The sequence below is a fragment of the Lissotriton vulgaris genome, chromosome 1_1 (assembly GCF_964263255.1).
Source record: "Lissotriton vulgaris chromosome 1_1, aLisVul1.2, whole genome shotgun sequence".
In the NCBI taxonomy this organism is placed as follows: Eukaryota; Metazoa; Chordata; class Amphibia; order Caudata; family Salamandridae; genus Lissotriton; species Lissotriton vulgaris.
Genome location: NC_141685.1, coordinates 1568219031 through 1568244056, shown reverse-complemented (window position 1 = coordinate 1568244056; position 25026 = coordinate 1568219031). Strand labels below are relative to the sequence as shown.

Sequence of the window (25026 nt, the reverse complement as noted above, 5' to 3'; positions counted from 1 at the left end):
TGAAATGTGTAATGAATTTTCTTTTCATGTAGGTTTTTAATAAAAGTCTGTGAACGGTATAAAGTAGTTTGTGACCAGTGATTATAAAAAAATTACTCAAAATAGGGAGTGTGAGTGAGTGAATCACCTTTTCCAGGGATTGTTTTTAGACTTTTCAGTGACAGAAGCTTCTACCCTAGGTCTCTAATAAGCCAATGGAGGACTCTGTTTTAGATTGGCTAAATGCTCATTCAGATGAGCAAGAAAGTGAGAAGGAGGAGAGAAGACGCCATCCAACAAGTATCAATTTATAAACATGCTTCTGCAATACCACATTCTGTGCCTGTTCAGGACAAAAGTGTTTCACAACGAAGTCTCATTTTTAAAGCTTCGATTGGTCAGAGACAGTTTCTTCTCTGAAAGTTTCATCTTTTTATCCAGATGGAGTCAATGGGCCAAGTTCACAAATAAAACAAAGTGAAGAGAATGAAGATGACATCTTTTTGGACATGTGACGTTCCCAAAATTCCAATTTTATTTTCACTTGGTCATACAGAAGGCAATCGGCAGAGGTCCAATAACGAGGAGTGTACGTGGAAATCTAAACCGTCCATAAGGCACAATAGCCGACATTAGAAAAACTGGTTTAGTCATACTTGTCAATCCATTTATGCTGGCTCTCCGCAGCCACCACTTCTCTTTTTCCTCCACAAATACAATAATTGTTTGTGGAGAAGCTTCGTCCCATTCATACCCAAAAAACATTGGGATTACCCTTTCTCACCTGTGAAACACACCTAATATTTTAACAGTTCTAATTTACAAGTATTACCCAAGTCCCTCAAAACATGTGCAATGCTACCCAACCCACCTCTCGTACCTTCCTTATACGCCTCTTTTCCAACACCCTCTTTAACAAACATATTAAAATGGTAGAAGTTCACCAGAAGGGCAATTTCTCAATTTGAGCAAATGGATCTTTGTAAGAATCTCCCAATTCTGTGTTTCAGGGTTCCCCAATGAGCATGGGAGAGCACAACGTTATGCCTGCCAGGGAGACTTGCTGACAAAGATAGTTTGTGAATCGGACAACACAGTCTCTAGACTGAGTTCAGTGTACGTTAATCTTTCTGAACACAAATGGTTTGCGATTGGCACATGAATACCTAGTATGTTCTATCATAACAGCAATGAAAGTTTTTAAAGCACAAGATCCCAGACTGGTCACAGAAACCCTAAGCAGATAGGTTTTCACTTGATTGTAATATTAAGCAAAGGATCATCAGTAACAAATTTGCGGGGTGTCTCGTTATACCTTTTAAGAACTGGGTGGAGGAGGAAAAGTGATTTTTGACTAAGTTGCAGGTTTAACTGGTCCAGACAGAGCAAATGCAAAATTGTCACAAATCACATCACACATTACTAACAGGCAGAGTTTTGAAATGGGACTGCAGCCAGAACCTAAAAGGAGTGCATGAAGGCTCTGCAAGGTGACGGATGCAGACCAAAGAAGTATGAAAAACAAACAAGTTCACCATTTCGCTATTTTGGGAGCATGAGGTCAAGAAAAAAGTGAAGTGCTTGAGATGAACAAGGAGAACGGTGGGATTCTGAGCGACAAAATCCAGGTTTTTCTCCAGGAACCAGTCTCTAAATATTGTTTTTGACTGGTTTTAAACAGCAAATCTTTAAGTGGAGCAGTTACAAGTTAAACTACCAGACCAAACACTAACGGGTCTCATGTGTCATCATCCTTTTAATTTCACAAGTGCTCCACCTTCTAATCATCTCTTTCCTCACCGCCTTTGGATGACCCACATACACACGCCCTTGGTGATATTGACAAACTGTATCCAAATATTAGCTTTGTGTTGAATACTCTGTTAAGGTCTTAGCACCTAAAACTAGTAAGTAGCACTGTCAACCGTGAATATTTTTATACTGGGTTCATTAATTCCCAATGGAGAAAGTATTTTCTGATTGGTCAGCGATATGTAGAGCAGGGCTACTGGAATTATGCAATTGTTCGGTATTTTGAGTTTTCTGCATAATTAGGCTATGTTGTCAGAGTTGCCGCAATCCATCATCTGCTGCATAATCAAAAGTTACTAAAAAGAAACGCAACATGTTGATGTACAGTGGACGGTGCTTCACAAAGGTTGACTAATCACTTTTTGTGGCTTATTGCTATCTTTATCAGTCAGATTGGTACTAATTAGTTAAACCCTTGCCAAAAGTGCTAACGTGTGAAAATGACAAAATTTTGAGGAAATACTATCACAAAATGTGCTGCAATACCCGCACGATTTGCCTTTTCTTGCTGCTTAATTTAGTAATCCCTGCCACATAATTTGGTCCTCCCTAGCCACGTAATTCCAGTAGGCCAGCTGTAAAGTAATAGGTGGGTAACAGTGAATAACAAAAACATTATATCTGGCGTGAATAACCATATAAAAATCTGGATATTTATTCATTGCTGTGACGCAACAGTAGGAAACAAAAGGTTGTTCCCCACAGTTGTGATGCTACCAAGTATTCGCTTCTCCTGTGTTCCACAGCCTCACCAAGATCTATGGAGAACTGACCAAGGCATAGCATTGGTAGCTGCCAGGTTCATCTGCTTCACCAAGTGTCCAAGGACCCATGAGAGGTGAAAGAATGCAAGTTGTGTTCTGCCTCTGCCAATCACCATATTTCCTCATGAGCAGGTCTTTGCAGAACTTAGCTCACACAAAAACAACAAGCATTGGCATAGCCAATTGGTCTCGCCTTTGGGACCTGCTGCATAACTAAATACTTCTAAGGTCCCAAAGGCGAGACCTATTGTCTAAGCCAATGCTTGTTTACTTTCATGTTAGTATTTGTGTGGAATGTTGCAAGTTCTAGTGACAAAATGTTAAATGTTGTTAGAAGCTGCTTTATGTTACATCAAGAAAGAAGCATATTAGATCAAATGCATTTCAGAAAATACTACTCAAACACATTGAGATTTACAACAACACAGCTTTGTTTAGATAGGTGTGTGAATTGGAACTAATGCCTGGACAGCTGATGACCAGTGGTAAAACAGCGGTAGGGCAGTGCTAATGGTTCAGGCATCATAACATGTAGTATAGTGTAGTCTTCAAATAAGAAGGTAAGCTGCCAAAAGATAAAATATTTTGAGCATGCCAGGTGCTGGCTTTGAAGGGCTGCGTTCATTTGATTGCTACCATTTTGAGAAAAAGTTAACAGTGGGTCTCCATTTTTCCCTTGTTTTCCATTTGTTAGCGCCATGTTTCTTGAGCACAATGTCGCTCGGAGTCTTAATCTCTTTTTTGTACTTAATAAACATTTTGCTACATTAGCAGCAAAGACCAGTATTTGCAGTGGCATAGAAATTATTTTGTTTTACATTGCTTCCTCCATTGAACTTGTTACATGTATATATGCATATTAGATTAACACAATGCATGACACTATGCTGTTGCTGTAATACATTGTTAACCCTCAAACCGAATTTATGTTGATGGAGTGTAAAAGGAAACAATAGGGGTAGGGCAATACAGGCTTAAATGAACGCAAATTGAGTTATGCTTTAAATGTCAGTCATGCTAAAAATAACGAACTATACATATTAAAGCAAATAATCTGATACAATGCTGTAGCTTAATATTAATTCCATTGTTCGTTACACCTCTTGCACATGACCAGTGCTTCTTTTCATGCACATGACCTTTCTTGTTATTGTTAGGGGTGGGCAAAATAGGGGGACTCCCACCACATGGGTAATTTTTTCCCCGCAAGGCTCCAGAAATGCGAGCTTGCTAGCGAGATGTCGGCATCACCAAGTGCGATTTTCTAACGTGGGTGGTTGCTGGCGGTTGAGGTGAGAGGGGCTGCTTTTCTAGTTGATTTGCTGCAGCTCAAGTAAATTTTCTACTCGAGCGGCTTCATAATCAATTCTAATGGCTGCACGGTTTGCAAACCACATGGTGCTATTTCCTCTGATTTTTCAGTACTGTTTGTGCTCCCGGCACTAGATTTCAGCACAAGCAGCACGACCTTCATATTTTCTGCCAGTTGCCAGAACTATGTGGAGTCTCGCAGTTTTTCTGTACCTCTGCAGAATTCTGCGGAGTCAGATTCTGTGAGCTCCACCCACCTCTACTTATTGCTGCCTCTTCTCCATGTGAACAAAGGCAGGAGACTGAATAAAAACTAAAATAGGTGTGAGGTAATGTGGAGTGAAGCTGCCTAACTTTACTTAGCTGGCATCGTACAGGCCCTCCTGAGCTCACTCATTGGCATCTGATAGAGACATCTAACCGCAGATTCCTTACCTGTGAACTTACAGGCGTCAGGCTGGATCTGGAAGAATTTTAATAGCAGTACCCCTGCGTGCCGGTAGATGGCATTGTTCAAGTCCACGTGATGTCGTCAGCGACGTGTTCATCATTGTTGTAACCTCCATGTCGTTAATATAACGGTCACTCTGGCGCGCTGACATCAGTTCTTTTCTTTCTGTGCCAGCGCAGATCCGTTTAAGAGAGCTACCCCCTGTCATTTTTTACAGACTTTTTACTACATTTTTTTACTCCTTTTGGTGTGTTAGGGATGTCTAGCAGAAGACCTCCAGGTTCAAGCCGTGTGCCGCCTTTCACCGCGCCATGTTCTGTCACGGACCCACATCCGGTATGTCTCTAGTGCATGGAGAGCGACCACAACACAAACTCCAATTGCCGGACCATGGCGCTGAAGGCTTTGAGGGAGTGGTCGATCTCACTCCCGATCTTGGTCGAGAGGAAGGTCCGAGTACCGCTCCAGAGGGTCGAAGTCCTCTTCCTCGAAGTTGCCGTGGTCAGGTAAAAGGCTTCGACTTCGCCCTGTCCATCACACAATGAAATGGAGCTACCTCAGTGTTCGAGGCCCAGCTCCGCGAAGTGGATACCTGGGTCGGATCCGCGTTTCCCTCCCTTTCCGGCGCCGGCAGTGGCCCCCACCCAACTTAAAGAATTTTATGATGCCATGTGCACCATATTTAAACGGCCTGAACCTGCCAGCACGCCTTTGGACCCCGCAGGCTCAGATGAAGGAGTCCCTATGGATTCTGTGCTTTCGGCTCCGGCCCGGTACCACAGCCTCCTACCGGCCCTGTTCCAGGGCCCGTACCAGCACAAGTTGTACCTCAGCGACCTTCGCCGGTGCCACAACAAGCGCCGAGGTCCTCGGTGTTGCAGGAGCCCACCAGCAATGCCTCCCTAATTGTCATTCCTGACGACACAGAGCCGGTCGGGCATCCATCGATGTCGAGTCCTGCACCGACGGAGCTGTACAACTCCTTGTCATTCAACCTGCTCTATTCTGAAGGGTTATGAATGGTTGAGGAGGATTGGGAGAGGGAGCAGGATCCCTTGGAAATCCTGCAACCTCAAGAAATGGACTGGTATGAGGAATTGGGTGATGCAGGCACCCTGGACAACTCTCCAGATTCTGCCATGCTGTCGTCCCCAATATGGCTATGAGGAGGGGATATCATTTGCAATGGTGGCGTAGAAGAGCTGCAGAGGTGTTGGACCTGCAGTTGCCTATAGTGGCAGTCAAGACTTGCAACCTGATGTCTCCACCTCGGAACCCTTTCTGCCTTTCTACGAGGCCTTAGCAGACGTTTTTCTGGGCACCTGGTCCAAGCCCAGCACAGGGGCTCATGTGAACAGAATGATTGCCCGCTGCCATCGCCTTGCACAGGGTGACCCAGCTTTCCTTACCACCGCCTCACCCTACAGAGCTTGGTGGTCAAGGCTTCCACTTCCCAATGGCGCATTTCTGTTCTATCCTCTGACTGAAAAGCTTTGGGAAGAAAATGTTCTCTTCCGCCAGTCTAACATTGTGGTCGGTGAACACTGCATACCTTTTGGGCTGTTATTTCCATTCGATATGGGTTATGGTTGCGCAGGTACTGCCAAGAGTCTCTGAGGAGAACCGGATTCTGCTCTCCCAAGCTATTTCAGATGGGAGAGATACAGCAAAGTTCACCATCCGCTGTGGCTTGGACACAACTGACACACTAGGCAGAGCGATTTCCTCAACTGAGGGTCCCAAGCCAGAAATAGGCTGTGGTTATTATTCCTACTATTTTCTGGTTCCAAAGAAGGCCGGAGCCTTCATCTTATCCTCGACCTCAGAGCCATCAACTACTTCCTCTTGAAGGGGAAGTTCAAGATGCTCACCGTTGCTCATGTCCTGTCTGCTCTGGACTTGGCAGACTGGATGGTAGAGTTGGACTTGCAGGCCGCCTATTTCCATATTTCCGTAATGCCTGCCCATCATCGCTATCTGCGGTTTACGGTGGGCCACAAGCACTTTTAGTTTGCCATACTCCCTTTTGGCCTCACCAGTGCCCCTCAGGTGTTCACAAAGGTGATGGTGGGGGTCACAACCCATCTCCGAAGATCAGGGGTACCAGTATTTCCCTTTCTCGACTGGTTGCTGAAGGCAGGCTCATCCGATGCAGTCGTCTCCCACCTCCAGACTACGGTGAACCTCCTGCACTGGCTGGGGTTCATTATCTACATGCCAAAGTCACCCCTGACTCCCTCTCAGATGCTTCCTTTCATCGGTGCAATTCTGGACATGGTGCAGGTTCGGGCTTATCCTCCCGAGTGGTGAGTCCAGTATATTCAGGCTATGATACTGATGTTTCAGCCTCTATCCTGGATTTCAGTGAGAATGACTCTGATGCAGTTGGGCCTCATGGCCTCCTGCATCCTGTTTGTGGACCATGCTCGACGGCACATTCAGGCTCTGCAGTGGGACCTGAAGTTCCAATGGGCACAGCATTGAAGAAATCCCAAAGACCTGGTTCAGATATCGGAGGGTAATGCGAAAGACCTGCAGTGGTGGCTAACAAACCGCATTTGGGGTCAGAGGCAGACCCTTGTCCCTTCCCCACCCAGAACTCACAGTAGTGACGTATGCGTCTCTTCTGGGATGGGGCGGCCATCTGGGGTAGGTCGAGATCAGAGGACTCTGGTCTCCTGCGGAAGCCAGGCTCCATTTCAACCTGTTGGAGTTTCGGGCGATCCAATTGCCTTTTTACCATCCATCAAGGGAAGTCTAGTTCAGGTTTATGACAACACTACCGCCATGTGGAACTGCAACAAACAAGTCAGTGTGGGGTCGTGTACCCTCTGTCACGAGGCCCTGCGTCTCTGGACTTGGCTGGAATAACAGGGCAATTCCCTCTTGCTTCAACATCTGGCCGGTTCTCTGAACACCAGAGTGGATGAACTCAGCTGCCAGAGCCTTGCGGATCATGAGTGGTGTCTCCACTGCTGCAAGGACTCTTTCAGCAGTAGGGAGAACCTTGGTTAGAACTGTCTGCCTCTGAAGAGAACACACTATTTCAGCCGTTTTGCACGTTGGAGTTTCCAAGGCAGGTCTCGCTCGGCGATGCTTTCACCACAAGTGGAGTTCAGGCCTCCTGTAAGCCTCTCCACCCATACCACTCCTGCCCAGAGTGCTCAAAAGGATCAGGAACAACCAAGCACAATTCGTTCTTGTGGCTTCAGACTGGGCATGAAGAATCTAGAATCCCGAGTTTCTGGCAATGAGAATCGATCCTCCGATCAGGCTGCTCCTTCAAAATGTTACGCTTAGCAAAGAAACCTCCTCCTGAAGGCCTTAGGTCCCATTCCTCTGGGGCAAAGGCAGCCACCTCAGCCCTCTAGCGTGGTGATCCAATTGTTGATATCTGCGAAGCGGGCATGTGGGTATCTCTGCACATGTTCACCAGACACTATTGCCTGTATTCTCAGGTTCGCAGGGAGGGCCTGTTTGGCCGCTCTGTCTTTCACGACTTTCTGTTTTGAAGTTTTTGCGCAGTTCCACCTCCAGGAAAGATATTTCTTGGATATCTGTTCAAAGGTAAGGGATCTGCGGCTAGATGTCTCAGATGGACAAGTTACTTACCTCTGGTAACGCCTTCGGTAAGATTTCTTACCGACCCATTCATCTTACCCACACTGCGGAATTGTTTTTAGTGTCAGGATTGTTCCCCTTCAGGACTATAGTTGCTTTTTTAAAACATCATGGTCAGTCACTTCATGGCTCCACGCTCTGGCGTGGAAAGTCGTGAAAAGTTCTGACGTCAGCGTACCGGAGAGGCGGACGTCATGACGAACACGACACCTACGACTTGTCGCTGTTTTGAACGACGCAATCTACTGGCGTGCAGGGGTACTGCTATAAAAAATCTTCCGAATCCAGCCTGATGCCAGGAATTTTAAAGGTTAGTAATCTGCGGCTAGATCATGTCTCTACCAGAAAAGGCATTACCGAAGGTTAGTAACTTGTCCAATACGAATATATTAGATGATGCGAGGTAATATCCCATTACCTTACCTGTAAAAACAGACTGATAACTGTTTATCCTATGACTGGGAAGAAGGCTTTTGTACCGTTGTTACCACAACAAGGGTAAGACGTCTTTCCCTCTTTAAATCTGGGACTCTACAACATAAGAACGTCCCGCTCCGATGACACAACCTGTTTTTGGGGTTTTCCTTTGGAGACTTTAATCAGCTCTGTTGGTGTGTGGCTTTCTGCCCATATTTACAGAGCCTTCTTCCTTGAATGGGGAGGAGCGCTCGTATAAGGCTCCATCTTATATGATGAATCTGTGCTGTCCGGTGCACTAGCAGCACAATATTTGCTGTTTCATATGTCAGGTCTTAATTTTCTGTTTTCATTTTCACAAACTGCTAACCCAATTTCTTCAATTTTAACAATTTCATTGTTTGCAGTCTCTTTCCACTATCTTGAAGGATTCAAATGAAGTTGCTATTGACATGCAAGGAGCGAGCTTGTATTGCTTACTTTTTCAGTGCTGGAAATGCATCAAATTAGATGTTAAACTTTAGGATGTGTTAGCACCTAAAAGTATTTAACTTATTTGTGTTAATACATAAGCTGACTAATATCCACCACTCAAATTACTTTCATATTTTATTATACTAATTAACCACTAATCCATATGGGTTCCAGAGTAGTGTGCTACTCGCCAAGATAGTGCTTCAACACCCCATTAGGGGTAACAAGCGTTATATAAATGCAAACCTTTTTTCCCTCTTCTATCCCTCCACTAACCTTCTCAATCCAAATAACGGACTAATATCCACCACTCAAATTACTTTCATATTTTACGATGCTAATTCACCACTAATCATTAATGGGTTCCGGAGGACCGTGCTACTCGCCAACGAAAGCGCTTTGACGCCTCGTCAGGGGTAGTAAGCGCTATATAAATGCAATTACAATACAATACAATACAATACATCTGTTTGTTCATGAGGGCCATATGTGCTAAGGTTAAATTCACAAAAAACAGACAAATTGCTCACTGACGTTTTGGTAATGTAGTTTGATTTTGCGAACTATATGTTCTATGTGCATTCACAAAATACTGAATCAAAGGTGAGACACACAACGACCTGCTTAATTAATGTTTATTAAGCATGTTGCAGTTTGCGACTCCCTTCCCCCGCACCCGTGATAGGCTGCAATCACAGAGATTTTGACCTGTGAGGGACTGCATACAAACATTCCTGTGGTTACTTTCCAAAACATAAACCTTTTTCGTTTTGTTTTTTAAAAGCATCCCAAGTCCGTGGAAGACTGTAGTGAGAGTAGGCAGGAAACCCATTCAGCTCTGCCCACTCCCCCTGAAGCTGCTACCCATTTTCCAAAGTGAAAATATTCCAAAGGGGGTCCCTTCCCCTTTGCAAATCAAACAGACAATATATCCTGAGCTCATTCTTGCATCAATAAAGTCCTCAATCACAAGATGATCTTCTCAATCTTCTTTTTATTTTACAGCACTTTTCTTCAGAGCAAGGGGCTAGACCTTTGCTCTGAAGAAAAGTGCTGTGAAACAAAAAGAAGATTGAGAAGATCACCTTGTGATTGAGGACTTTATTGATAGGAGAATGAGCTCAGGATATATTGTCTGTTTGGTTTAATGGTATGGTTCTCTATACCATCTGGTGAACGGTAGATGGCCGTTACCTTATCCTTTGAGCTATAATTACTTGGACTGGTGTTATTGTTTCACAACTGTGCACATTTGTCACCCAGCCATCCTTCTCTTTGTATAATCCCTTTACAAATCAGTTCCCACCCCAACTTGGAAGTCAGCAACAAATCCAGTAGCTTGCAACTACAATTCTGGTTGAAAGGCATTGATACATTGGCACTGAATCTAAATTTGGAATGGACGCCCTAAACATGCCCCTTGCAAAATGCAATGGAGTATACATTTCTGAACCTATTGTGCATTTAGAAAACACTTTTAAAAGACATGTAAGTATATTAAAATCTTATTTCAAAGTATTTAGTTTTAATCATTTAGGTTGTATGTAGGTTATCTGAAAGAATGTCATTCAACCAAAATAATATATTTATTGTTTTCACAGGTAAGGCACAGTCTTCAATCAATGAGTCCTTGCATACTATTTTGATTTACAGTCTGCTACCAAAAGGGTGTGTTGCTCTTAGTCATGGATAAAAAGGAGACCTACTCTTCAAAAACTTAATTTCTTTTACTGGATATCTCCTTGAATATAGTTATGTTTTAAGATTATTGCAAGTATCTCGTCATGGTTTATGTATCATGGCCCAGTAAAGTCAGCTACCATTCTTGATCTCTTGGTTATTGAAAGATATTTTACAAGATTATGAACTGCTAGGACTATTGATAGTTAGTTGTCACATGGATGTGTGACCTAGTTTTGGGCATTAAAAGTGCACAATAATTGCCCAATAATTTGTCTGCTCAAAATGGTGTGTGTATATTAGTTAAGATAGTCTTCAATAATAATGAAGGCCAAGGTTTTGATGTAGTTTGATTCTTGACACCAAAACCCCCCACTATATCCTAAACCAGTAACATGATAGCTATGAAAGCTAATGTAGACAATTTGCAAAAAAGATAATTCAATGATAGTTAAATGGGTAGGTTAAAATACTTACATTTGACTTTACTTCTTAACAGATATCGGTTGTTGTTTTTAACATCTTTGATGTCAACTGTGGGATCGACGTCAGAGGGAAAGACTTGGCAGTTTGTCTCCATGTGGGTCAAGTGATACCTAAGGAGCTGGGCAATGTTGCTGTTCGACACTACTACAGCAACCGAAGCATGGGTGAGGAATTTCACAAGCATTCCTTATGCTTCCCCTTCAATATAACTACTGAAGAACCTTCTTTTTGATTATTGCTTTTGTAACAATATGTTTCTTAATTAATATATTCCTTTATGATATTACTTCTACAACACTGTTTACCACCATTTTTTCTATTTACAAGCTTTCCAATGTCCTCATAGTTCAATTTATGCAGGAATTGTGCTGATTGTCCTTGGTGTAATCTTTTTTAACCTCCTGTCATATTTATTCCTTGAAGTCTGGTGTTCTGACATCCCTCAGCGTGGCCTTGGGGCCTTGCCCACATTAAGTATTGCAAACACTTTTTCGGGTTTTGCCTCTTCCAGCAGCAAACACCTGAAACACCTATTACTCAGTGGAGTGTACCCAGATGAGTAGAAAAATACAAAGGTGAGGCAAATGTTAAAAAACACAATATTGGGTTCTACTGATTTTGAGAAATTATTGCCCCATGTCACAGCTGACCTTCCTGGCCTAAATCATGGAGACCACACCATTGCCAGGTTGCAGGTATTTCCTTAGAGAACACATTTTTTGCTCAGCTGCCTACAGCATTGTTAATCATCCTCTCCTATTAAAAAGTCTTGAAGCCAATGGCATCACAGGTCTGATGCTGAAGTGGCTTTTTTCCTTTTTGGCAGCTCCAAACCAATGACTTCTGACCGCCTTCATTCGTTCATTCTTTGACACTCAGATGATAGTTTTGTTAAACCCTGCAGACGGGTCTGGACATGGCACCATTGGAAGTCGTAGCCCAATGCCTGGCTTCAATTAAATCCTGGAGATGAAACATCTACTTGAAGTGTTACCTCTCTAAGACAAAGGTTCTCTTGGCCTTACTGAATACACTTGCGTTGGAACAGAATCTCTGCCCTGCTTTCATTGCCACTTGTCCCACCTTCTGAAGGCGGTGAAACATTCAGGTATTTTGTTGATTCCAAGCATAACAATGGAAAAGGGGGGTTGGCATTGCCAGATGGCAATGGAGTAAGCCGCACTCCACCAGAGCTCCCGTGGACAAACCCCCATACATTGACATCCTGCAATTCATGAGGGGCCTGAGGGGTGACAAAAAGCACCTCTGTGCTCTCACAGCTCTCCCTATACTGATCGGCGGTCCAGAGGAAGCTTAGCGACTCCCGGTACAGGCTCTGAGACCCACCCATGTTGGTGGTGCATGGCACTCCAAACATGGCTGCTGTAGGCCACGTTTTGGACTTCAGACAATGCGGAGTCTTGAGCTGCGTGGAGCAGGCAGCGACTGCCTCACATTCCATCCAATTGCAGCTGCTCCTCAGAAGTGGAACCCCCCTCGCCTTCAGCCAGGGGTGAACATCTGGAAAGCGGCGGGTACACAAGACCTTCACAAAAAAAACCTGGGTTGAGTGTTTGTTGGCAGCATGTGGCAGCACAGCCTCCCATGGCTTGAGGCCCTGCATTGGGATTTGTGGGGGCACGCGGGTCAAATGAAGGCCGGCCCAACACCCCTTCTCCCTTGTTTCAGGGATGACTTTTTCCCCAGCATTCAGGATGCCTACCTGCAAGGAGTCGGAGCAGCGCCCCACATAGACGCGTTGGGAGGCCCTTGTGGCGGGCCTGAGCAGACATTTGCTGGCTGGCTGACCTCGGCCTGGTGAGGGCCCAGGGACGCCACAGGTCGTCATTGTTGCCCTACACACGGCTGCAATGGAGAACAGAAATAGGGGTGATCCAGGCGCCACCCAGCAGGCAATCACAGTGGGGTGCTTGGGAGCACACCTGTTATGGTGTTCCTCGGGGTGCTGACTGGGGATTTGCCCTGGCAAAGCCTGAACCCAACATTGACGCCAGTCAAGATCGCCTTGGAGCACAGTAACTTTGCCACCGACCTAGCAGAGAGTGCCAATGGAGATGAGGCTAGCGGGAAAGGGCTGGCTGAGATATGAATAGACCCCAGTGCTTGGCAGATGAGGGATGGTGAGTGCAATGTTTCTGTAGCTGCGCTTCACTTGTATACGGTCCTGTCTTTGACTCGGTTTGAAGAGCTTGCGGCAACGGCGCTCGGTGCCTGGCTCTAGGGTACTGTGAGACCTCCCACTCAGGCGCCTGGTCCCTATTTACAAGGCTGACAACCCACAGTGGGATCAGTGGCAGACCCCTGATGGCCCAATACAGCTTGCATTGCCGTCCCTTATCTGAGACTACCGCTGCATGGTAGACCTAGAGAGACAACCAGTCCGGCACACGTTACAATGCAGGCAGCTGGTTTGAGGACCTTTAATACACTGTGAGGAGGAACTAAGATTGGACTGTACCTGGAGAAACACGGGCCTGGCAGAGTGCCCCAGACCCAGCAGGTACGCACTGGGACATTTAATGTTGATTACCTCTGCACATACACATCTGCTTCACTTGCTTTCTCAGCCTTGAGGCTCTTCTTAACTGGTCCGTTGCACTGTGACTACTCTCCCGACCAGCAACTTTTTCTTTCCTGTAGTCACCCACATGGGCAAAGTGACTAGTAAAATGTTTGATGCGGGGAGCTCAGTCCTGAGTGGCTCCGCTGACCATATTCTAAGCACTGTACAACTTCTCTGCTGCCAAGGTCACCTGAGGGTCCTACACGGCAGTATATCCTGCAGGAGTCGAAAATTGGCACTTTTAGAATGGACCTGGACATTGCAAAAGATGACCACCAATAGCTGGCGGAGTGGGTTACTACAACAAAAAGAATGATGGCAGAGATTCTCTCGGACATGCTGGCTCTCTGTGAATGACTCACACTTATGGAAGGAAAAGTCCAGACATTGGAACAACGGTTGGAAAACGCGAAAAACAGATTGAGGAGGAACAGCATCCATCTGATAGGCTTCAGGGAGCAAGTGGAGGGGAACCATATGTTGGATTTCCTACAGAGATGGCTGCGGGAGGATATCACTCCTGAGGGGCTCTCACCTTTCTATGCATTGGAAAGGGCCCATTGAGTGCCGGCACGACCCCTGTTTCCAGGTGCACCCCTGAGACCAATGGTGGCCCGACTATTGTATTGCAGGGACTATATAATGGAACAAGCCAGAAAGAAGGGTGACTTCAAGGTGGACAATAGTAAAGTGATGACGTTCCATGACTTCACAAAGGAGGTGCAAAAACAACGTTCGACATTCCTAGATGTGAAGTGGTGCCTTTGCAAAATGGGCTTGCCTTATGCCATACTGTTCCCTGCTAGGCTGCGTTTTTTGACCCCTGGTGGGATGCAGTTCTTTCAGTCCCCTCAAGAGGTATTGGAGTGGATTGATCACCATCTGACCGCAGGATCCAGTCAGCAATCCCCGAGGTGACTGCCCAGATGACAGAGATCGAGGAGCAGAGAGAGGAAAACACGGGGGGTGCCTCCCGCAGGAAAAGTGATCCAACAAGAACAGCAAAGACCAGAGGAAGTAGTGGCGGTGTCCGGTGATAGAGGGACGAGCCCCGCTACGTTGATAGGTGGAGATGAGGTCTTTGATTCCGATCTGGAACAGGGACCCAGCTTTGCTGGTGACTCGGATATTGAGGTGCCGGTGGGGAGGCCGAGAACTGCTGATGACGTGATCTGAACTGGACGATGAGATGTAAGACTGTTGCTTTTTACTTGGGGGAAGGTCTGCTTTACCAGATGAGCATGCCGTGAGAACTGTGAAGACGCAGGGTCACGCCCTGAGCATGTTATTCATTCAATGTACTTGATTATAGGATGGGTGGGGGGCCTGATGGGGCTCTGGAATACTCACCCCCACCCCCTTGTTGTGTGTAGTATACGTGGATACACCCGCGACTGTTGGCAATTTAGTTTTGAGTTTGGTTGGGGGTCGTTTACCTGCTTGTCCTGGTGTGTAGGAGTTGGGTTGTTTGTTGTTTGAATGTTGAGGGGAGTTATGTGAGTCATGACCCATGAGCAGTTCGATTGTACCAAGGCTGGAGGGGTTCAAGTAACTGTGCACTAGTATGTGAGGGGTGTTAATCAGGAGTCTCTAACCCCACCAGATGGCAACCCCCATGACTTATAAAGTTTATTGCTGGAATATCCGGGGAGTGCACACCATGACCAAGAGATATGAAGTAGTGTCATACCTTAAGAGGTGAGGGGTCAAGATGTCCGTACTCCGGGAAACACACCTGATAGCTAAAGAAGGTGTACCACTGCAGCGCAGGTGGAGGTGCAAGGTCTATTATACTTGCAAAAAGTACAATTGATGAATAAAATGTTGAACAATGTCAAACATTCACCCCCATTACATAGATCTGGGCCTAAATCCATCGTTTTTTTGCTCCCCAGACCATTCCAGTTTAAGCCCAGCCATATGCAAATCAGTCTTGACCCCAGCCCGAACTGCCAGGCCACGTTCTCCCTCGACAGGAAACAAGCAACCTGGGACCAGTTACGTGGTATTACCCCTCATTAGCCAGGCTAGCTTGACTCCAGTGGCATGGAGAGCACAGGACCCACATCTGTGCATTCCCATCCCACTAGAGGTAACAAATGCAAAAAAGAACAATTGATTAACAGAATGTTGAACAATGTCAAACATTCACCCCAGTAATGCCAAAGAAGTCTGGTACTAGATACCCGGCATTTTTGCCCTGCCCTTCATTAACACATTTACTATTGGTGGTTACTCAATCCCCTTGGTATGCTTGAAGGTTTTTTGTGTGTTTCCAGTTAAATAGAACGTAGTTTACTGATGTGGTTAGAAGCACGTCAAATTATAGTTTTTACTGCATATGTTCTCAGTTGGCGCTGAAGGTGTCTTACAGATGTATGGCCATTTATACGCACTGCGCACATGGGATACTGATTAGGTCTATTACGTTTTTTGTCCACATTCACCATGAATAGATTTACTTTATTTTCTTATTTTTGTATCTCAATTTTCAACTAGGTAGGTTTTGACTTATAATTGCTGTGTCCAGCCCCACCAGCGATTACCATCACAATTTAATACAGGCCCTGTTAAGAACCTAACAAGGGTTCTGAGAAACCTTAGTTGATGGAATGGAAATAAGTGATCCATGACTAGTTGTTGTCTGACACTAGTGTCTTTATGTACATGCTAACTTGTGAAATCAACATGGGCTGTTAGCAAATGTTAATACAAGGTGCAGGGCCTCTGGATCTAAGTGACACACTTTGCAGAAAGTGCAGAAACAGAAAGGAAAGTTAAGCCTTTGTTACGTGGTTTATAGACTCTTGAAAATGGAAGGTATCTAGGGCCATATTGGTCAACATTAGTAATTGCGATTACCAAATTGATTTATTACTGAATGGCAATTTGGAAATCGTAATGACTAATGTATGACATTTTATTTTTAAAATAGCGATTCTTATTGGATCATAAATCGCCCTACTTCATGAGTTTTTATGACGTAGTTCGACACCATCACAGAGATGGAGGCTGGTTGAGGTCAGCAGACCACCATGTCTGTGATTGCTTTTAAATCAAGCAGTTTTTTTTTTACTTAAATGCAACCTGTTTTCCTAACAGGAAAAAGGCGTGTATTTAAAAAGAAACGTTTCTTTTTCCCCCTTTTGTTTGTTAAAGAAAATTGAGGTGTCCTGGGGGCCACTGCCTTCTGTTAAACTTTTTTTATATTCAACAAAGGGGAAGGGGTTTCCCATTGAACCCCTTCCCATTTGTGAATGCATTACCACTGCACTTTTTTAGTCTGTAAGTTATTAATGTTTTACGCCGGAATCTGGTCACAGTACATTAGCACCTTAACCGCCGCAGTGCGGGGCGTTCCATTGTTTGGGTGGGGCCGCGTTGGCCAACGGACGTGCCCAGCACTACGAAGGTAGTGCTTGCGACGGCCGTTGGCCGACGGGCGCAGGGAAAGGGTTAATGCAGGACAGAGATGGCAATGCGCCTTCTGCACTATTTCAATCTAGGAAACACCTACTGGAAGAACAAATATTGTAATCATTGTTGATATCGAGGCTTGAGTGGATCTTTCATGGTAATTTATGAATGAGACCCACAGAACCATTGTGCTTATTCTATGTCATACACGTGTTCGATTGACAGGCAAAAAGGTTTTGGTCCAGTGTATCTTTCTACAACCCCTGCTGATGGGCATAACTCTCCTGAGACTGTTTGCAAAACGCAGTTGTGCAGTCCTAATATATATATATATATATATATATATATGTATGTATGTATATATATATATATATATATATATATGTATATATATGTATGGCGGTCGCCAGTAGGTAGTTACAGTTAGGATTGTTTTCCATAGGAAATCCGCAACATTCTATTGGGAATAACTTTGGCGCCGGTTGAGGAATCTGCCTGTAATTTTCCTTAAATTTGCCTCGCTGCACTCCGCTCCTTCCCTGAAAGTTTGGGGGCGATTCGAGATGAAAGGGGGGTCCCAAAACGTGTTTTCCCCATGTTAATTTCCATAGGGCGATTGGACTCACTTTTAGCCGGAACGGCTGAATGGATTTTCATAAAACTTGGCAAAATTGTAGGGACTGGTAGCCCGATGTGCCTTTGCTATGTCTCAAGATATGTGCTCCAGTGGATTTTGAGTAATTTAGGTTCAAAAAAATATATATATATATAAGCGCGCACCGCGGCGCGCTCCAGCGCGCTACACGAGTTCGCGAGCGGAAAGCAGATTGGCTCTCGGGTGTCTGTCAACATTCCAAACAGTCCGGAGCGGCCGCAAAAACAGAGGGGGAAATGACCAAAAGGGGGCAGGGTAGACCTCCCCTGATCCTCTAGGTTTGATGTGGGGGCCATAAAAGGGCCCCGCGGGGCAAAACATTTTTTTTTATTTTTTCCATTTGCGCCGGGGGAGCGCCCGGTACGCGCACCGTGGAGCGTACCGGGGAGCGTACCATGGGGTAAAAAGAATGACAGAGTTTTTTAAAAATGTAGCATTTTTTTATAAATTGGAGGTAGTTCTAAAAAGAACTGTTTTTTTTATTCTTTTTGTTGTTTTATATTTTTTTATTGTTTTTTGGAACATTTTTTACTTTTTTTTGCTTTTATGAACAATTTTATATTTTTTTTGTACTTTTTATGGGGACAAACAAAAAACAGGGAATTGTAAACGGCTCAACTGGAGCAAAAAAAAAACAGGAAAAAATTAAGGTTTGTTTTTGCACTTATGGTTGTCTCCAGCACGGTTAATCAGTTTAATACTTTGCTCTCCATAGCAAATTGTAGTCCCGCAAAATTTACAAACTATTTTAAAATCTCGAAACGGGGGTTGGATATTTGGGACCATCTCCGTTGTCTCTGGACCCGATAGAGTGGGTTGTTTACTTTGGGAGGTGCTGGAAGAGGATTGGGGAGGGTTTCTGGTCAGTTCTCTGACCTCTGCCGCAGCATAGTTGTTTGGGTGCCGGCGTTGCATGTGGCGAATCATAGTATTGTTGTCAAAAGAATACTTTTTGGCAGGGTTCCCCCTGGAAAGTACAGTGCCACGGATCAGACATGTAACTTTTGGAGCATTAACTTTCTTTAGGCCCCTTGGGATTTTAAAAAACTCCCTGACAATGTGCTCCTTTGGCTTATAGGGGGTATTATCTTCAGGCAGGAACCGCCTCTCCTCCTCCTCCTCCTCCTCCTCCTCCTCCTCCTCCTCCTCCTCCTCCTCCTCCTCCTCCTTCTTCATCTCCACCACTGTGGTGTTGTGGTGGTCCTTGTGGTGGTGGTGGTGGTTGTCTCTTGCTCTGCCCCTTAACGTGAGCCTGTAGGTCGGGGGAGCTCACCCTGCCCCCTTATACCCTTTTTGTTATTATTGTTCCCAAACATGTTTGGAAATGGCAGCTGCAACAGAAATGTTTCTGTGCCACCCAGCCACTGAGAGAGCATCTGATTCAAAATATATATTTCCAACTGAACCTAAGACAACCACCTGGGATTAACTGCAAATGTGCCAACTTGAGTTTTGTCTTGTTCACGGTCTTAGAGATACTATTAACGATGACCAGAATCCATTTAATAGGAGTTAGGGAACCTCATTGAGGCAGAAAGTAGTGCTATAGCTTCTAACAGAAAGCCCGCACACCAAGGAACAATGCACTTCAGTGTGTTCTTTTGCCTTACTGCGCGGGAGGTAGACTTATAAATTAGTAGCATGGATGCCGAGGGTGCAGTGGATCTACTGGAGATCACCACAGGTCTGTAACACTTCTTCACCAAATCAAATGCCAAGCTATCCTTGGCTCTTTCACGGCAGGCATCCTTTAGTCATGGTGACAGTAGTCCGCTCCACATTACATCCCGGAATGAAAAGTAGGCTTCTTGGCCTTGAACATTTTCCCTTTCCTCCAGAGGATGGTTGCTCGTGTGTACATCACACTACCATGGGGGCAAATACTCAAGGGTTCCAGGCAGTGTCCTGTGAAAATCCAGGAATTCTGGGATTAAAGTGCTCCTCTACCTTCTGGCACTCAATAAGTTCCTCTTACAGTACTTTTCAGAGATGCTCTCCTTCCCTGAGTTGCCTCCACTCAAATCACCCTTGTCACCTTTCCACATGACAACAGGATTCCTTCCAAAATGTCCCTCGCAGCTTGCCACCTCTTTGTATTGAGAAACCAACCCACTCAATAGAACAACTACCCAGAAACACACAACAAACTGAAATGGGCCTGTAAGCCCCGCAATTAAAAATATTCCCATTAGTTTACATGTGATGTCCTTGAGCTGGAAGCCTCTGCAAGCACATTACCTGAAAATATACTACCTAAATAAAAACTACTTATAGCACACACTTGACTTTGACCTTGGAACTTGTGCTAATCATACTTGTTAATTTTTTGCTAATTGTAAATCAGAAATATGAAGGCAATCAAACTCAGAAGGCTTAATCCTCCTCGGATTAATGACAATAAAAGCTCAAGAAGAAACACTGGAAATGTCGATTCTCCAATTAACATGAAGAGAGAATCTTGATTTCATTAAAGACATACGGAGGCTAACATTATGTTGGCAGCCTTAAATGCCCTTATGAGTTTTCGAAGAAGTTCTGAAGAACTCCAACACTTTAATCTATTTTGACAATTTTTCAGCGGTCTCTTACATAAATCGTTTGGGTGGCGCGAAATCCAAAAGTCTCTCGGTTATCGCAAAGAAAATATGGTATTTCTGTTGGGAACACAAAACCACCCTCAGAGCAGATTACATTCCCGGTTCGTTAAATCTGAGAGCAGACTGTCCAACATAATGGTAGCCTCCGGTCTTGTAATGAAATCAGGCTGATATATAGGCTGCTGTGGCTTTAAATCTTTGTCAGTAAACAAAGCCTGTGTGACTCCAGTATGGATCAAGGAAAGACAGTTACCACCAGCTACCTTCTGGGATGGTTGGTCTACACAATGCTCCCATATATTCTGAAAGTTACCCATAATATCAAAAATAGCTGCCCAATGGCCTTAAAAGGTTTGCTTTGTGTGGACCAGACAGTCTGGGTTCTTGGACTTTCAGTTCTTGAAAAAGGACAGAACGCCTTGTTTTCCGAATATAAAACTCCCAAATCCGAGAAAAGGGCAGAGTACTTGCCCCTTCTTTTGCTGCTGAACTTGAAGGCCTTGGTGTATGAAGGTTCGCGCTTCTATTCAATGGAATCTTTTTGACAATTTACCAGTAATGCAAGGGGCTGCAGCACACTCCTACAGGGAGCATTACAGCAACAAGTGTCTTTTATTACCTTACCCAGCACTGCACAGGATGATTGATCAGTTCTTCTGGCCCATTAAAAACATTTGATTGCCTAACCTTGTTAAACGCCTGTAATTGTGGCCTACACAAACACTCCAGAGAAGATGTTAGTTTTATTCTATGAAAGTGTAGGACATTGTTTTGTCAGCTTGATGTACCTATTTGGAGTAATCCCATATACAGTTATTTTAAATATTTTTCAAGCTTTGTTCGCTAACCCTCATGTTTACATCTGTGTACATTAACGGGTTTAAATAAATTATTTGTAAGACATTATTTTATCATCAATGCCTAATATGTCAATGAATTGCAATCACTCTCTGCATTTCAGCTAAAATCTTTGCTTGGAATTTGAAACTCAGTTGTTATTAAAAATAATTTTTGCTACCAGTAATCCCAAATCGCAGAGCTAAAGCCAATCTACTTGTTCCCACTTATTTACTTATTTTTGGATTTGTAAAGCGCGCATCTGCCTCAGCAACGAGGCGTCCCAGCGCTATCAGAAACCCCAAGAAACCCGGGCCGATCAGTAAACGACAACAGATTAGACTACTTACAGGGAAAGAGTCAGATCTTTAAGGCTTTACGAAATGCCAAATGATTTGGCATTACTCTCATGGTAAATGTAAAAATGTAAATTGATACTTGTATAGCGCACTACTCACCCGCAAGGGTCTCAAGGCGCTTGTACGAATACCCCTCTGGAACCCATCCTGGCTTTCCCTGTGAGGCTTCCACTCCTGGGCACCCCCAAGGTGAAGGCCAGGCATCCTTAGCGTTGTGGGGGCCGTTGTGGAGATTAAGCAAGCTATTGCCCAGAGTTGCAGAGTGGGACTCCATGATTGGAATAGGCACCGAGGCGAGAATTATCAGGTCCGTGGAATTTTGAGCCCAAGACCCACCGAGGCGGAGAATTGAACCCTGGTCCCGGGCCAGACCTCTGCATCAGGGTCTGCCGCTCTAACCACTGAGCCACACTTCTGAGCCATGGTGAGAGGCCTGAGCGGATAAACCGAGCAATACTTAAAAAGTGTGTGTGGGGCACATGACAGGATGGCCCTGCTCCAATATGTGCTAAGTAAGGTTCATTGCAGTTTGTATTACTGTCCAGGAGGTTTTGTTGTTCTAAAACATTATGAATTACGCTACAGAAATACAAGGAAAAGATTATCATACTCTGCCAACAAAATTATATATTATATACTTGTTTAAAATACTTAAATTATTAGCTGTGATATAACTAAGAATTATCTAATTTGACTGTGTAAGTCCTTCTTTTACAATACGTGTGTTCCCTTGTACAGGCTCTGATTGTAAAGCATGTGTCGATGAGAAGAAAAGCTCTCCTGAAATACGTTTGAGATTAGAGAGCGGGCCTAATGCAATAATACACTCTTTGCTTGCTGAGAAGAATGGATATCTGCAGTGCCATATAGAAAACTTTAAGTCGGAGTTCCTCACATCTTCCCTTACGAATATTCAGCATTTCGTAGAAGAAGAGTCTGCTCCTGAAGTCATGCCTATGAGGATAAAGGTTTCTGACACATGCATTTGTTTAAAAGTAAGTTAAATAGTTTCTTATGATTGAGTCTGTCGATTTATGCTATGTTAATTCAATACTTTTATATAAAGTATACGTAATGGATGTTAGTTATTGATAGCCAGGAGTACTAGTTGCTTCTCTTGAATTTCCCCTTGTACCCTTGGCACTGCCTTTGTTTCACCTGATCGTGGGAGTCATGAAGGCAGAGACGGCACAGAAACTTTATATGTCTCTAAGAGCCCTGTTGACTTTTTCTTGTCCTCAGCAGCAAACAGCAGGCTGTTTAGCACCCTTGCGTGGGACAAGGTGACATCCATGTGATGACTTTGGGGCTCAAACTGTCGGCAGTGGCAATTCTGCTATTCATAATATTTGGTGGATCAATGTCCCTGGCTCATGTCATATTTTATGCACCTAGTCAATCGGAAGGCCACGCTTCAATGATGCATGTTCAACAGCTTTTGTAATCTACTAATCCCAAATACAATTCTTTTTTTAAATTGGAATTGGAAGAGAATTAAAATGAAACACCAACTCTATTAGAATTTGTCTATGAAAAAAGGAAGTGTAAGTTACAATCTACTTGAAATACAAAGTCTCACATGCTTGGTCTATTCACTAAGACGGCTCTAGTTAGGCAAACTCTTTGTGAGATATCTGAAATTAGATCAAGTATAGTGTGATCCACTATGGATTGTATTATTTATGGCACCGATGAACAGATGCAACACTGTGACTGTGTGCTGCTCTTTGTTGGTTCTTGTAGCTATCTTAGACATGGAGGAGCCTCGATGGGCTCTGGCCAGGGCAATCATTTCTGACACCCTAGACCGCATGCCAGTTTACTGACACTCTAAGTATTGGATCTATTGTTTTGTGATTCTAGGAGCATGCTCGCACCCTGCCATACAGGCACAGATGATTGATCAGAATTGTCTTGTGGTGGAAACAACGTTACACTGAGGTGTCACAAGTTTCATACTTTTATACTTGAGAGAAATTAGAAGAAGCTGTAATGGTGCATTTTTGCTAAATCAGTTATACTTTATACACCCAACATAAAATAGTGAGTCCAGAGCTCCAATTTCAAGAGATATGGTCAAAATGCAATTTTAAATGATGTCGTAAAGTATAAAATGTTGGTAGGCAGGGAGTGCAAAGTAACAGGAGACTGGAAGGAACAGTCAGGAATAAAATGCCAGCTGTGAGGCATAGAATACAACCATGCTGTGTAATTGGAGCAAGCAGGGATCCCCTTTGGGACTCAGTCGAAATTACTTAGAAGGTGGTACCTGCTCAATTGAACTACCTTTTTGGAAAGGACTTCCTCTGGTTAATATGTACAATACAGACTACCATAAGAAGGTAATTAAAACAAACATATTAAGAAAGAAAACACCAAATGGGAATCGAACTATGCAATTTATATGCTTTTCAATTCAGAACGGGGCAGGAAGGTGGTGAAACATTTATGGATATGCCGAATATGTGGTCTGTTGTCTGGTACAACAGCTAGTTCATTTGAATTCCTTATTGTCCAAAGCAACATTTTAACTTTTTTTGATAATAGTTGCGGTGTAAAATACAGGTATTCACACCATTGTAAAGTTACAGGAGGTCAAAAATGAGACAACACCCAACCTTTAAGAACAATAGATTGGTATGGTGCATAGTGCATAGGTTGCGTTGCCTGCATCCAGGACTGCAAAGGCTACCATTTGGCAATGCCATTATAAACATCAAAACTCAAACCATCATACTGGTTAAATGTAAGAAAATATGGAACATTACTGTCAATTTGCTGTGGGAAGCGGTAATGATGATGGATTTAAACACAATACAAGTGGAGTTTAGACTTATTTTCCAACAGGTTTGGAAATATATATATACAACCTAAATTCTACATATTGGGCTTCACTATTGAGCATACAGAGTGCTGCATGATTGTAGACACCCAATTTAACTTCTGGGCTTTGACACGAGGGGCCCTATTATGTAAAGGGGGCAGTTTCTCTGTTTGCACCCAGCACACCCTAAAACAAGTGTGGTAGGCACAAACAGGGAAAGTATTACATGGACTGCGCTGTCCCCAGGGCAGCTGCAAACTTGCTTTAAAAGACGAAGCCCCTGCTTTAAAGCTGCTCCATGTTTCATTGTGTAGGTGGCAGAATGCCCACTTTTAAAGGGGATTAGAGATCCCCTTGCAGGCGAGTGCATTGAGTGACTGCACCTGCCTGAAAGGGGATGTCTAGGCGGTCCATAGGACCCCCTTCATCCGTCCAGAGAGCTGCTATCAGGGGGCGCACTGACAGTGCACCACCCTTTAGGTGGCGCACTTTCAGTGCACCTCCCGATAGCTTATTTGCCTTTGAGCCCGCATCTATTACAAGGCGCTGGAGCAGAGGCAAAGGGATCTCCTCATCTGCATGAAACCACGACTCCACATAAATGAGGGTTACACAATTGCACTGTGAAAAAATTGTGTTTCAATATTTTCATTAATTTAGTAAAGACTCCGAAGAATTGTTAGTAGTGGTAGTTATAATGTAATTTTTTAACAGATAGAAGTAACCAGACACAATAATTAATTTATATGACTATTTAT

At 44.0% G+C, this 25026-nt stretch overlaps 1 protein-coding gene across 1 annotated transcript in view; it reads left to right on the top strand.

Moving 5' to 3' along the window:
• BLTP3B (bridge-like lipid transfer protein family member 3B) overlaps window positions 1-25026 on the top strand; it is a 349381-nt gene that overhangs the window by 303052 nt on the left and 21303 nt on the right. Inside the window, exons 17-18 of the mRNA XM_086918075.1 lie at window positions 11009-11159; window positions 22183-22439. Coding sequence (XP_086774201.1) covers window positions 11009-11159; window positions 22183-22439 — 408 coding nt within the window. The remainder of the gene's footprint in view (window positions 1-11008; window positions 11160-22182; window positions 22440-25026) is intronic.